This window comes from Atractosteus spatula, chromosome 2, assembly GCF_055471065.1.
Source record: "Atractosteus spatula isolate fAtrSpa1 chromosome 2, fAtrSpa1.hap1, whole genome shotgun sequence".
NCBI classification, from domain to species: domain Eukaryota; kingdom Metazoa; phylum Chordata; class Actinopteri; order Semionotiformes; family Lepisosteidae; genus Atractosteus; species Atractosteus spatula.
In genome coordinates, this window is record NC_142707.1 from 40,276,430 (window position 1) to 40,292,870 (window position 16,441).

The 16,441-nt window shown below is 36.3% G+C and overlaps 1 protein-coding gene across 1 annotated transcript in view; it reads right to left on the bottom strand.

Moving 5' to 3' along the window:
• Window positions 1-16,441, bottom strand: part of nbas (NBAS subunit of NRZ tethering complex) — a 274,777-nt gene that overhangs the window by 198,736 nt on the left and 59,600 nt on the right. The window contains exons 22-26 of the mRNA XM_088938542.1: window positions 8,113-8,199; window positions 6,663-6,816; window positions 4,323-4,508; window positions 3,652-3,825; window positions 1,186-1,319 (exon numbers count right to left, since the gene is read on the bottom strand). Coding sequence (XP_088794668.1) covers window positions 1,186-1,319; window positions 3,652-3,825; window positions 4,323-4,508; window positions 6,663-6,816; window positions 8,113-8,199 — 735 coding nt within the window. The remainder of the gene's footprint in view (window positions 1-1,185; window positions 1,320-3,651; window positions 3,826-4,322; window positions 4,509-6,662; window positions 6,817-8,112; window positions 8,200-16,441) is intronic.

Consider the following 16,441-nt stretch of genomic DNA (forward strand, 5'->3'; position numbering starts at 1 on the left):
TGCACTGTCATATCTGCAGCTAAGTTGATCACAAAATGTGTAATTCAATATAGTTCAATCTGATGTCCCAGGCCACCATCCTTTTATCCATAATCAGAAAACTATTTATTCCTGCAAAGACCTGATGCAACTTGAACCCTGTCCTAGAAGCATAGGGTGCCCAGTACACAACTAGACCACAAATACAAACCCACGAGGACAATTAAGAAATATTAGTTAACCTAGACAATATTTCACTGGGAAGTGCAAAGAAACTCAAGCTCCTGGAGAGAAGCTATGTGGATACAGGAAGAACATCCAAATTCCACGGAGAAGGCACCCCAGACTGGAACAGTATCCAGGACCCAAGAGCTATGAGGCAGCAGCTCTAGTGGGTAGTCTATGGGTGTCATTGTACCATCTTCAAGGGTAACATTTGCTTCAAATTAAACAACCCCGGTTTTATTTAAAAAATGTACGTTCTACAATGTGAAATTTGGCCCGCAATCCTTGTGTAGCACCAATGATGGGGCACTATGAATAAGTCTTTTTATGCCTGTTTTGGCAAGGTAGACGTTTTGTAAATAGGTTTACTTCACTGTGCACACCCTTGTTCTCACTTTGTATTCTTAATATAATCATTAAAACATAAAGCTTCTCCAAATGTTGCTAGAGAGGAAGGCCGTGAAGGCTGCCTCATAGCACTTGGGTCCTAGGTTCAATTTTCGGGGTCCTATCTGGGTGGAGTTTATATATTCTCCTCATGTTCATGTTTCTCAGTTTCCTCTTAGTGCTCCACTTTCCTCCCACAGTCCAAAAATATACTGGTAAGTTAATTGTCTTAAATCTGCAACCCTTTATTGTATAAAGCATTTAGAAAATGAATGGATGGACAGTGGAAACCTGGAAGGGAATACCAGTGAAAGCAGGATGGGGTGAAATGTTTAATTGTTTTTCCAGTTTTGTTTTCATTTTTGGAAAATTTAATATTATTAACAGTTGATTACCAAAAAAGAGGTAGAGGTATATCAGAAAAGTTTAAAAACGACTACAATAATATAGAAGGGCTCCACCTTCCCTCACATTTTCTGGAAAGTGCAGGGAAGGGTTGTCTTTTAAAATACATAAAAGCCTTGTAAGGAGGAAGAATCCAAAACAGATATCAGAAATGGGTAATAACTGTAACTGTATGGGTAATATACTTACCCATAGCCTCTCTGTGGAAGGCATTCTAAGACATCATAACAGAGAGGTAGCTGATCATCTCGTTCACAGCTATAAACACATTCGAGGGCTATTGACATTAACTGGTCATGGTCTCCAATAATTTTCTGTTGGCACTGTAAAGAAGAGTGCATAACGTATCACCTCATTATTCAAAGTTAAACATACCTTCAAGCAAAACAATGTTATATATGATCTAGGAAAGACCACAAGTAATAGGAGGGATTTTCAAACAATGATCATTAATTAGCATCAGCATGGAAATTTTCAATATGACATTATGTGCATTCAGTTTGGTTATTAAGAAAATATGCTAATATGATTTTTGAATTTATGCTGATTATAAAGCTGAGGCAATTAACCAAGTGTTTTGACCAATCATGTATATTTCAATGTATCAATGAACAATGACCTTTTTTTGGTACTCAAGTATCCACATTAATAGAGAATTCTAAAACAGGATTTAACAACACAAAAATAATAAATGCATTCTGATTATATGCATGTTCTTTTAAGACAAAAATATTTTAAAGTTATTTACTAAGAAAATCAAATCTCATATAAAACAGTCTCCAGCAAATGCAATTCCTCAACATGCACTAAGACTATGGATAAAAAAAAATATTCCTAAACAAAAGATGGTTTTACTGTCCTTTTCTAGTGTGTTCTCTTTTGTGTACTAGTGTAAATATGTGAAACTCACTTTTTTCTTTGTGGGACAAACATGGTATTTACCTTAATTGTTAATGTTTTGAAACACTTTAGAACATTACTTGTAAATCACATATCTAACCACTTCACTTATAATAACATTGCCTTTTAGCAGTTTTATTTTTTGTTTACATTTATTAGATGTAGGTTTTCAACAAAGATTCCTGGTTTGACAAATATACTTTTTTGATAAAATACTTACTTGTCACCCACTGACAGCCTTTTAATGAGCCTCAGCAGTTACATCGTTGTTACACAGCTGATAGAACTATCTCTTCTTCAATATTGTACATTCAAATAAAACCTTTTAAAAGGGATTTACAATTACTCTAGAATTGCACGTACAAAGAAACAGATGTGCAATTTGGGGCTGTGAGGCAAGGAACAAACTGTAAAGTGTAGATCTTTTCATGAAATAGTAGAAGGATATATAAAAATGCTGAAAAGTTGTTAAAACAAATTAAGAGGAAGACATTCAGCATATCTAGAGATCTAGCATTACCATTACTTGTGCATTTTATCATCACTGTAGCAATACTAAAGTACAAGTAAGATTTAAGGAATCCTATAATGTCTGAATCATAGCCCAAGTGTGAAACTCCCTGGTGGCTGCCACAATTCTAATATTACAAATCCATTGTGTCCAGTCACTCAGCGATCAAAATACTACTAATAACATACTACGGGATAAGTCTTGAATACTGAGATAATTCAACATATGTAGTCAAAATGTGGTGAAAAAAACTCCCTTGTTCTATTGTTGTTTCATTTTTTACACAAGAATGAAGTATATTCTTATTTTAATTAGAAACTTTATCACAACTGACCAAATGTACAGAATGTAAGGGGAAAATCCATTCAACATGTTGAGAGGAATTTATTAAATTATGTTCTTGAATATTACATTCTTGTAATTTACTTAATTATGTGTGTAACGTAAGTATCCCATGTCTATTACGCATTGTAAGTATTAGATACACCTAGCTCTCGATTTATGAGTTTAATCCTCTAAACCTGTCTGAACTTCCCATGACATTAAATTCTAAAAAAGTACCTTATATGGTACCCATCTTACAAAGCATCCAAGTTACATTTATAGTTAACTTTAACCAGACATGGTTGTTAACTAATAATGTGTATCATAATGCACAGCGCATGTCCAGCACAATGGTTTCTAATTCAATTATATTAACCCAGATCATTCCTGCATTTTCGGCTACAACTGTGACCAATGTTCCCAAAAATTATAAACAATCTATAAGGTAAGCAGTCATTTCCTATATGAATAAAACTATTACACCAAAAGAAAATTACTACTTTGTTATGCATTTATTATGTGTGTCACAGATTGCAAAATTTCCAAGGGCTCCGCAAAAACCTTAAATTTGAAATTTATATTTTTAAACACATACAGTAAAAATCACAGCCAACAGCTCTAGCTGAAGAGTTATAGAGTGGTATAATAGTTTTCTGTCCTGCTCTCATCAAAACCCTGGGGTCCATAAATTGTTATTCAGGCAAAATCATGGTGGGAACTGCAACACTATAAAGCTTATTAGCAATGTGTAAAAAGATTTTTGTTAGGATGGAAAAAAGAGTGCTGGGCATGCAAAAAAGCCTGTTTGAGACTGGAACCAAACAATTTTTAAGACTTTTTTATTGTTCTTGTTTATAATTTGTATAGCTTGTATAATTTGTACAGCTTGTAATAGCAAAACCAACAAAAGGATAACTTACGTCAGGTTTAGAATGTTGAAATATCTTCAAGGGAAAGGTAAGGTCTTCTCTAGAAAGAGAGACTAAGAACTCTTTCAGCAGTTCGTTGGCAGAGCCTGCTTTCTGGTTTTCACATCGATGGAGGAAAGGGACCATCCATTGGTACGCATTCTTCACATACTTTTGTTCGGAAGACTGGAGGTAACAAACAGGCTGATTTGTAAATAGACAATTTGTCTTAGTTTTTATCTATTGGATTCAATGACTCAGCTATCATACTTAAAGAAAATGATAGATGATAGTATGTAGAAAAGTATACATTCAGAGCATGTCTCTTTCAAGACATTGCACAGGGAGTTAAATTATTTAAAGAGGGGCAGTTTTTTTAGTTCTTTTTTTTAAATACCTTTTCAATCCCACCTTTAAGGTCTTTAAAGATATTTTCACTGCTTTAAGGTTGCAAGTTACATATAGAGATGCATTTGTTTTTGTCTTTTTACCCAGGGGATCCGTTAATTAATTGGCCAATGCAAACATAAGCCTTAAACTGAAAAAGTCTCTAAAAATAACAAATGCATGTATTTTTCTTAACTAAAGAGGCTAAGATCGTGCTTTATTTAAGCTGTTAATTATATTGTTTTCTAAACATTAGTTAGCTGAAATTAATTCAAAGCATGGATCATAGAACATACTGTTTTCATTAAAAGCTTCAATTTGTCAATGTCTTTCATCTGTTGTAGATCCTTCAGCGTCAAGGTCAGGTCACATGCAGTCTCATATACCAGAGTCTCTAAGGTAACCAAATCATCACAGAGAAGCTCAAGGCCAGGAATGTTTCTCTCTTTTCCCAGCCGTACCAAGGACAAGGCACAATCCACCTAGAAAAAGAAGACAGGTGTAACTAATCCATATAAGGCCCTAAACGTGCTTGTATAATAATTATCTTTGTACGGAGTGAAGCTCTCAACACTAACTTTGCAAGTTATGGTATTTTACAATAGCTCTCATTTTCCAAATTGCATCTGTTACTAGCTGCAAGATTCAACAGTGATGCACATTAAAATAAGTGCACGAAAATACTGCAGGCAATAGCTTGAACAATGAAGTATTCAGCTGAGATACTTTTATTGATCTCAAACAGTGCATCGCATGCTCTCCTCAGAAAAAGTTAAGAGCTCTGTCAAAGAATATAGATGTAAATGCACATACATTTAATCAGGTAGGAATTATATAATCTTTCCTAACTGCTTTAGTCTTCACTTGTTTTTCTTGAGATGTTGCCAGTTTTTACATTACCACTGAAAAAATATATTTGCCCTACTGTCATTTTAGTACAAATCAGTTTTATTCACACTGATATTATGTACATTTAAGGAAAATACTGATATGAATAAACTGTGAGAACATTATGACAAAATGATTTTTGGGGGATTTTTTTACCCTCAATTAACTACAAATAAGAAAGCAAATATGAATCTGTAATTTTAAAACCCAACAGATGATATAATTTGCCATAATAAATTGTATGGCAAGCTCCCCCACAATTTGTTACTACAATATTCCGATCAAATTGAAAGAAACCTTACTACACAACATGAACTGTGTACTGCCACCTGCTGTTGTACATTCAGTTTTACTCATCTTGCCCAGTTGTGATGGTAAGAGTAATTTTCTTTCTAATTTGTTTTTAATAATAATAATTGCTTACACTTATATAGCGCTTTTCTGGACACTCCACTCAAAGCGCTTTACAGGTAATGGGGACTCCCCTCCACCACCACCAATGTGCAGCATCCACCTGGATGATGCAACGGCAGCCATAGTGCGCCAGAACATTCACCACACATCAGCTATTGTGGGGAGGAGAGCAGAGTAATGAAGCCAATTCATAGATGGGGATTATTAGGAGGCCATGATTGGTAAGGGCCAATGGGAAATTTGGCCAGGACGCCGGGGTACACCCCTACTCTTTTCGAGGAACGCCCTGGGATTTTTAATGACCACAGAGGGTCAGGACCTCGGTTTTACATCTCATCCAAAGGACGGCGCCTGTTTACAGTATAGTGTCCCCATCACTATACTGGGACATTAGGACCCACATGGACCGCAGGGTGAGTGCCCCCTGCTGGCCCCACTAACACCTCTTCCAGCAGCAACCTTAGTTTTTCCCAGGAGGTCTCCCATCCAGGCACTGACCAGGCTCACACCTGCTTAGCTTCAGTGGGTTGAAGATTTACCCTACAAAATTTCAATGCACTTAAGGTCTGGAACAGGGAGGGTAGAGCACCTCAAAAATTCTTCTCAAGCCTTTTAGATTTAGTTTGCTATGGTTTTATATACATTATGATTTGGAATATATATGCTATATTTCTAAGGATCAGAAAGCGTGATGGAGACTTCTAACCAGACCACATTACCCAGAGAGCAATGGGTATGACCTGCCATCCTCAGTCACCTAACCAATGGGACAAAGACAAATGGTCAGGTGACATTTTAAACCTCCGCTCACTGGAATTCCCAATTTAGTTATGTGCCAGAGGGAGAATGGAGCAGAGAAAGACTATTCTTGTGTAATTCTGGTAAGGAGCTTAACTGACTTGGTTTACAGTGGGGAATTTTCAAAGAGGAAGTGTATTTAGAGCTCAAAGAGATCTGTTTTTTTTTTACACCGGCCTAATTTAAAGATTATATTATATTATATTATATATATATTATATATTATATCTCCTGCTATACTGACTTTTGAAATATTTAGGCACCCCAAGAGTTTTGTTTACCATGGAACACATAAACATTTACAATAATGTTTAGAATTAAATAAAGCTATGGATTTTTAGAAACATAATGCATGTCTATAATTCTTAAGTGCAGGTTATTCTATGAATTAAAGGATTTTAAACTGAACAGACAAGATAGGAAACAAACATTCAACCATTCAAACATTATGTTATGTTCATGTCACAGGTTAATAGCCTATGTTATGTAGGTTTTTTCATAAAGTTAAATTAGGTTATACAATGCTTATTCCTCACCTGTCTAGAAAAGCTTTCAATTTCTTGAGCCCGATTTAGGTACCAGTCAGTAAGGAGCTGCATTGAGGGTTCAGCATTTCTGAACTTTTGTAGTTCAGGCTGCTCTTCATACAGAAATTCAGCATCATCAAGAGGATTTGGTTCCAAAACAATCCTGAAGATAACAAATTCACATTAACCATTCCACAAATACAAAATCAGACGTAATTCACCATAGCTAAGAGCAGTGACATTTTGTAAAAAGTTGTTACATTTCATATTCTGGTTCAAACAACGTAGCATCCATATATCAGTAGACTGTATTTCTACTGGTTTCCTTTGTTTATGTATCTCTAATGTAAAAACACTGTTTTTTTTTCTTTCCATTCTAATGAGTGTATTAAATTTGAGCTTTTGATGAACTAACAACACTCTGGGCAAACATAACAAGGACTAGGACATGTTCACTGTCTAAACCGTTCCAAACAAGCTGTTACTTTAAAATTTATAATCAACGTGAGGTAATATAAATTTTTGGTGTGGTTAAGATGCATAGCTTTGCATATGTTGCAACATATATCTCCACTAGAAAGCTGTAGGTTCCTGAACACTCATTAGCCTAATGGAATTCCACAACCAAATAAAGATGATTGATCACATCATTTGGAAGCCATATAAGTTGTTTGACATCCTTCTGGTCAAATTAAAAATTAGCTTAAATTTCCATAATGAGAGTCACAATAACTATGACACACAGTAAGAATCCCTTATGTGCTCTAAAAACACATGACTTGTCTGTGGCCTCTGATCTATCCTAAAATTTACACACAATATCTTTTAATTTCTTAGAAAGTGAAGATACAGTAACGATTACAATGGAACACATATGTTCTCCATCAACAAATGTTGTTGTGTATGACCTTTTCACTTTCACAAAGATCAAATACAATAAAAGGTATATGCTTGCCTGGCTACTAAAAATCGATGCTTGCAGTTCTACTTTATTTTTGTCTTTTCTAACCCTTGTATTATTGTGAAATAAAATATAGTAGAAACTTATTTGGTTTGTACTAGTGATATAACAGTAAATTCTGTTACATATTTTCGATGCATATCAACTGGAACTTGTTGTATTGAGTTACATAATTTTACAGCATTATTACTGCCCAGGTCTGCATGTGTACATTGTAAGTGCGAGAGTGGAGAACAGAAGACAGAGATGGAGACCCAATTCACTGATAGATCTTAAAAGAGCACAAAGAATAAGAGCCTACAGACTGTGAATCTGAGCAACAGAGTAAAATCATGCTGCAATAACACTGTTATTTTGTTATTATGAATCGATATAAATGACTATAATGGCTGCCGTCCCCTGTTCCAATGCCTCAAATTATTCCCACAAAATAGAAACAATACAATGTTAGCAACCTTTCTTTCAACATTCACTATTAATCCATTACAAAGAAATTACCTGCATTTAGGTTCCTCGCACCAGTCTCGTTCTCTGTGTCTTTGTTCCTTCCATGGTATTAGCATGAGATTACCATCATCACTAATTCTAAAGGAAGAATGCAAAAAATATAAAATTCCAATAAGTAATGAAGCAGAAGATACAAGTGAGAGGTGGAGAAGAAGAGGCACTTTTTAACACTATGACTCTGAGGGTTTTGCTGGAACAAGTTACCCAGCCATGTTGAAGCTAATACTCTGGCTTCTCCCAAACATTTGACTAATTGACCCCCCCAACGTGACAATGTGAAATTAATCACCATGAATAATCTAATTAATTTACTAATTACCATCCAGTACAAATTACAAAGGCTTTTTGACAGCCTCTAGTGGAGGTTTAGTTGATCACTGTCTCTCTTAGACTGGCCTAACAGGGTAACAATGTGATTGTCACATTGCCTTTAGCAAGGTTAAAAGGTCAAGCTACAAATCAATAATGCCAGGTGGTTGTTTCTCTACCAAGCATGAAACATTCCAGTACACTGTACATTTCCTTAGCAGTTAAATTTATTATCCATAAGTTTTTTACTCTTAGTCAAAGATGGGAAACATTTATTATGAGAAAGTACTAGAAATCTGAATGATACAATAAGCATAAGGTAAACAAAAATGTGTCAAATACTGTCATTCACAAGTATAAACTAAATAACTAATTCATTCATGGTGTGACAAATGAATAACTTTTATCAAACATTTCCATTTCAACAATATGACTTTTTTGTACTTAATTCAGTAGCTGAAGAAACACTGGACACCAACAGAACTTAATCCCACCCATTTCTAAGAGATAAATCATGCCTGTTCTGGGCAAGTGGTTCCAGGCCTTTTCTATTATAGGAACTGCCTTTGGGGAATCTACCACAGTCCACACTACACTGTAAATGCAATAAATAAAAGAAACTAACTCTGTCAAAAAAATGATTCTACATTTATCTTTTTCACCTTGTGTAAGACACGGTGACATAAAGATCTGCATTTTATTTCTTGTACTATACCTGTACAGTCTAATAAGAGACATAACATTAGACAAAGATGCAATTGAGGGTCCCAATGTGCCCTGTGGTTCTATTGTGGTAGGCAGTGGCCTTGTAGTAGAATCCTCCTGATTAACCCAAATATTTCATATGAGTTGGTTAATAATTGCTGACCTGGGCTATTTACTGTATAACAATTTCCTATCAATAGCAGCAGAAGATGGCTTAATACCATGGGAAAGTAGCTAATCTTCATTAATACCGGCTTTAAAAGTGGTTTTGCTATGTTGAGTATTAATTCTGAATTTAAAAAAACACTTTTCATAAAAGTAGCAAGTCATCTATATTATTTACCAAAAGCAGTTTTTCAGTCTCTCTATTGTTCAGAAATAATGTATTCATTGGTCATTTTCAGTCAAAAGTGGTTTTCTATATAGTTACATGTTAAAATAAAAAATGGAAGCTGCCTCTGTAGTGTTTTAATAGTGCCAGTCTACAGTAAAGCTGATTTTACTAGACAGATGGTATGGGACCTGGCATTTCCATGAAAAACTTTATGTAATAAAGCTAGCACTCAGTGGCTTGTACAGACAAGAATACTCTCGAGCCATTTTCTCAGAAGCGGTGCTGCATGACAAATGTCTGCTGCAGTGTAGACTGACCTCTGTGTATTAGACTGGGTAATGAAATATAAAATTGACAACTGGTTCTGCAAATAAATCGTATCAAATAAATCCCACAGATGTAGGAGGCTGTCATATGTTGTCCCTCCCACATTTTTAAATTATGTTAGAATATGTAAATACAGGTTGAATACATTGAATGATATGTTAAATAAGAGTAAATCATCTACATACAGTATGTCAACAGCTAAGATACAATAACTCAGGACTTCAGCAAATCATTTTTATCCCTGTACTGGCAAAACAACATAATTGTGCTTTCTCAAGTTCACTCCATGTATCACATATTTGATAATATAGTCAATGGATATGGCTTCATTAGGAAGTGTATTTTTAGACTACACATTACATTAAGAGAATAAAGGTTCTGACCTCTTGTTTTGTAAAGTCAATGGAACTTTGTCTGATAAAACAGTATAAACTTGCCTCACTCACCAATTACAACACAGAATGACCTTGCTGTATAACATAGTATGATGCAGCATCCTGCGTTTCTATAGGTTTTTTGTATGTCTTTAAATCCCTTCCTTTAAAAATAATTTTAAAATGTGGTTTCTAATTTAATAGCAAGAGAAAAAGAGTAAAAGAAATTATCCCATTTAGTTGTGTTAGAGAGGTTTAATAAGCATTTTTCTAATGAAGAAAGGATGTAAGAAACTGAGGTCTAACAAGGTAAACTTGTTTTTTAACAATATGCACTACCTACATTTTACTATTAACCATTAATTTTAACATTATGCATTTATATTAAACAGTACATCATAACTATAGATTTGTTTTAGATTTTTCTTTTTTAAATATCCATGACACATATTACGTACTAATCTTATCAATCTAGAACCACTGTGTACAGAGATTGTTTTATCATCACACCAGTGCAACCAAAGATTGTAGCACTGGTGTCTTTTAATACGTATGGTACAAACATGCAACTATTAATCATTTTTATTTAAATACTGTACATTCCTGGGGCTGTTTTGATATTGCTAAGAAAAAAACCTCAAAGCTTTGAAATCTCTTGAATATTAAGAGTACATGTGCGAAACTCGACAAACACACTATAATAAATTGCCTACTTTAACACGTTTCTAGGAAGCTTGTCCCTGGCACAACTCATGTCAGCAAGCAAAGCACTTCAGCATGTACTCCAAAAAAGTCTTTCAAATCTTTCATATTCAATTTTTTTAACAAATATTTTATATAATGAAAAGTACTCAACCAGATATGAAGGAAACCAGGAAGAATAGAACCTTTCTATTATTACTCCCTGTGAACTGTTCAGGCCGATTTCATGATTATGTAACCTTCACCAACAACCTACTTTCAATGGCATTTTTCTTTAATTAAATATATGCTACGCTTTAGGTAATGAATGTTTTCAATTATTAGGAAGGCAATTACTGCACTTATTAGTAGGCAATTTCTTCTCCACATTATGAAATTAATTAAAAACAATAAAATATAGGATATATCTCCGATTAACGGGATCCAAAACAATTACGCTGAATGATTTTGCATTAGGTACTATTTCAGGAAAAAAAATAGAAAACTCTTTTTGCTAGGCTTAACACCTTCCTACTATTCTGACATCCAAGTGTTTCTTTACTGATTATATATTTACTGTATTTTTTTGCAAAAGTCATTTAGATTTGCAACAAAAATGATGTACTGAACAAAAGCATATACCGCATTACTTTCATTATCTCACTAGACAATAGTTAAAAGCAAAACTTAAATTGAATAGAAAACCTATCTAATTTTTCATATATCAGACTAATTCTGGAGCAATGCTTTTCCATGATACTGTCAGAGGAATCCATATATAAGACTACAAAAGCTAGGGATTGGTAACTTCTTCCCAATAAATAAATGTAAAATTTATAATTAGCCCCTTCACTTCAACCTTTCAAAGCCCAATCAAAACAATGTACCTTAAAGTTGTAATTTGGCCTAATACCAAGAATATCCTCTTCACTCCCAAAGGATTGTTCTGACTTTTAACGAAAAATAAAATGTTTAGGAGCTTTTCAGTCAAATGACATACTGCAATTATTTTTGCACAACAGCTTTGTACATATGCAATTAGTCTAATATGTTTAAACCTTACTGTAGCGATAAATAAGAAATGTATATGAGTTTGTCTTACACTGAAAAAACACTGTCTTCCATATTTTTTAATTATTTCTGTAATCTCTATGAGATCATGACTAACCCAAACTTTTTTTTTCTTCCAGTATCGTGGAAGGAAACAGCATACAGACAGAATAAATTCTCTCTAGTTTGAACTATCTGATATGCTTTTCATTTCCAAGTACACAGCTTCAATTTTGACATTTCTCTGGAGTATATCTATGTCAGATATACCAGCATAACATTGTTTCTGTCACCAATACAATGTAAAGGTTACACCATAGAAGGTAATAACCCATTGTGGAAATAAAATTACACCAAGAAGGAAAAATCCTTCAATCCAGTTTCTGGGGTCTGTCAATATAAAGATGATAAATATCTCTAGCACTGTTTCTGAACTGAAGGAGTAAGGTACATAAAAGTGTAATTTGCTCAAAAAGGGAAGTGGGAACTTCCTTTTGATGATGCACACTATAACATATTTGTTAATGCATTTGCAAACTTTATCTAATGAAGGAATTGCTTTTGAACAATTAGAAAGGACTTGCCTAGTATGTACTAACCATCCATGTATCAATTTTCTAACCATTACATCCAATTCAGGGTTGCAAGAGCGCGGAAGCCCGTCTCTAGAAGCCACAGACACAAGGCAGGGTGCAGTATGTCTGGATGGTGGGAGGAGACTGGAGCATCCAGTGGAAACCCATGCAAACACGGGCAAAAGATGAAAACTCCATGCAAATAGCAGACCTGGAACTGAACCAAGGGCCCTAGTGTAACGAGACAGCAATATTTACCACTGTGGAATTGTGCCACCCCAGTATGTATTGACCGAGATGGTTGAATAAGGACGTATTCAAGGTGGAAGTGTAAGGAACTCATCTAAAAAAATGTGAAGAAGTTAGAAAAGGAAATTTATATTTAGTAGAAAGGATTTGCCCTCAAGCAGATATTGCGTCAGAAGTAGACGACTTGATAGTTTGGCCCTAGGCATATAAAACAAATGAATCTTTCTGCTATTTTACATGTCATTGTTTAAACTGCCGTAACAGTCTAATGCTATGCGTGGTTTTAATAAAAGCAGCTGTTTAGAGAATAAAAACTGCAAGTGATGTTAAACAATTCAGAGAACTGCACAATAATCATCAAAGTTTCAAAATAGCGCTTGTGATATTTTTAAATGCCTCCAATATGTTCATTTACGAACAACAAAATAAATCATTTGCGATGCAAATTAGATTTTGAGTTACAGAATACTGAAACAAAAGCAATGTTTACATTTTTTAATTCTTAAGTCCTTTTCCAGTTCTGTACTAACCATTTAAGCCAGCAGCCATATCACCCTGCAACTCACAGCTGGCAACCCACTGAAGCTAAGCTAAGCTAAGCTAAGTGTGACCCTGGTCAGTATCTGGATGGGAGACCTCCTGGGAAAAAATAAGGTTGCTGATGGAAGAGGTGTTAGTGGGGCCAGCATGGGGCGCTCACCCTGCAGTGTATGTGGGTTCAAATGCCCCGGTATAGTGACGGGGACACTATACTGAAAACAGGCGCCATCCTTCGGATGAGATGTAAAACTGAGGTCCTGACCCTCTGTGGTCATTAAAAATCCCAGAACGTTTCTCGAAAAGAGTAGGGGTGTAACCCCAATGTCCTGGCCAAATTTCCCATTTGCCCTTACCAGTCATGGCCTCCTAATAATCCCCATCTATCTCCTCCCCAGTGTGGTGAGTGCACTGGCGAACTATGGCTGCCGTTGAATCATCAAGATGAATGCTGTATATTGGTGGTGGAGGGAAGTCCCCATTACCAGCACGTGGGACTGGTCATTGAAAAAAACCTAAAATGGGACAAATATTGTGACACTATCAACAGAGCCTCTTCTTTCTTAGGAAACCCAGCTACTTTAAGGTAGATAAAACTATTCTTACACTTTCCCACAAATCATTCATTGAAAGTGTCTTAACATACTGCTCCATTTTTTGTTTTGGCAACATAATAATCAAATCAACTTAAGTATCCTTTACAAACACAGGGTGACTAAGAAAGCCAAAAGCATCATGGAATATGTGTCTCCCCCCTCCATTGCAAATTCACACTTCTCCTATTTGGGAGACGCCTCTGTGCCCCCAGGTGTAAAACCAACAGACTTCGGAAATCTTTCACTCCCACTGCAATTACACTCTTAAACAATGCAAAGTAACTACCGTGTCTCTTGAACAAGCAATAGGTTTATTCCATGCTGAAAAGAGAAGAAAGAAAACACAACGTTTCGGCAATGGAGCCTTCTTCAGGTGTGAGAAAGACAGGGCAGTCTACTCTACTACTCTGTAACAGTGCCAGGATGCACAGTGAAGACTTAAATTTCCTAACTACTTTACCATGCTACTTCACCCTGGTGTGCTTTCAGATGAAGTCAGGTATCCATGTAAAAAATATCATAATTCAGTTATTAAAATCCAGACACATAATTAAATCCTCAAAATAGTTTTTAGAATGTTGGCTTTTCTTCATCACATTATCAATGGAGTGGTTAAAATGATCGTTTTCTGTTTATTTTTGGCTTCTGAGAAAGAGGTGAATAGTAAGATTTAATAACTGTTTACAAATTGTACCATGTGTAAAGGATTGGAATTGCTGCCATACGAGTACACTGTACTCGGAAATCTATTCCGAGTTTTACTCTAACAGTCCAGATCCATTGGAAGTCTGATCCAGTCCAGGTTTTACTCTTCAACAGTCCGGATCCATTGGAAGTCCAATGCAGTCCAGGTTTTACTTTCACATTCTGGATCCATTGGAAGTCTGATCCAGTCCAGGTTTTCCGGTTTTACAAGAATGCTGTTTGTTGATTACAGCTCAGGACCTCAGAATCAGGATCAGCTCAGGATCAAGCTCCAGGACCTGGGACTGAACACCTCCCCTTGTAGTTGGATCCTGGACTTCTTGATGGAATATCCACAGGTGGTGAGGGTGGGCACCAACATATCCCCTACTCTGACTCTAAACACTGGAGACCCCCAAGGCTGTGTGCTTAGCCCTGTCCACTACTCCTTGTTTACCCATGATTGGTTGCCAGAGATAACTCAAACTCTATCATTACGTTTGCGGACAATACAAGTCATCGGCCTGATCACAGATGGTGAAGAGTCTGCGTAGAGGGAGGAGGTTGAAACCCTGGCAGCATGATGAACATCAGTAAGACTATGGAGATAATTGCGGACTATTGGAAACACCAGGGAGGAGATCAAATGACTATTTACATCAATGGGACTTCAGTGGAGAGGGTCGACAGTTTTAAGTTCCTGGGAGTTAACATCACAGAGAACTTAATCTGGACCCACCACACCAACATCATGATCAAAATAGCACGACAGCGCCTATTCTTTCTCCGCAGGCTAAAGAAGTTTGGCATGTCATCACATACCCAGGCCACCTTCTACAGATCCACTATTGAGAGTATCCTGACTGGTTGCATCATTGCCTGGTATGGGAACTGCAGAGGGTGGTGAAGTCAGCGCAGCTCATTACCAGCTGTGAGCTACCAAACATCCAGGATATCTACTCAGCTAGATGTCTTAAGAAGTCCAGGTCCATTCTCAAGGACCCCAGTCATCCCAGTCACAAACTGTTTTCTCTCCTACCATCTGATAAACGGTATCAAAACATTCAGTCAAAAACTAACAGATTACGGAACAGTTTCTACCTCCAGGCAATAAGACCGCTAAATAGCCAAGCTGCAGTTCCTTCAGCAAATCACACGTAATGGCTACATGGACATACATTCTTCATTGTATTCGGCATACTGCACGACTTGGAGTTAATGTACTGCATAAACCCTGGACACATGGTAGCTCTATTTATACTGAGTTTATTTTATTCCATTTCTATTGCACTATGATATATTATTATGTAACCTTATTTTATAACTTTAATTTTGTGATTTTTACCCACCCCCCCCATGAGCTCGCAGAAAACACATTTTATTGCCAGCAAATACTGCTGCACACTGTATTGTTGTGCATTTGATAAATACATTTTGATTGGTTAATTGATACATTCACAGTCCGGGTCAGTCCTGATCCGGTCCGGGTTTTACTTTCACAATCCGGATCCACTGGTAGTCTGATCCGGTCCAGGTTTAACTCTAACAGTCCGGATCCACTGGAAGTCTGATCCAGTCTGGGTTTTACTGTCACAGTCCGGATCCATTGGAAGTCTGATCCGGTCTGGGTTTTACTTTCACAGTTCGGATCCATTGGAAGTTTGATCCGGTCCAGGTTTTACTCTAACAGTCCGGATCCACTGGAAGTCTGATCCAGTCTGGGTTTTACTGTCACAGTCCGGATCCACTGGAAGTCTGATCCGGTCTGGGTTTTACTGTCACGGTCCTGATCCATTGGAAGTTTGATCCAGTCTGGGTTCTACTTTCACAGTTCGGATCAATTGGAAGTTTGATCCAGTCCGGGTTTTACTTTCAGAGTCCGAATCCACTGGAAGTCTG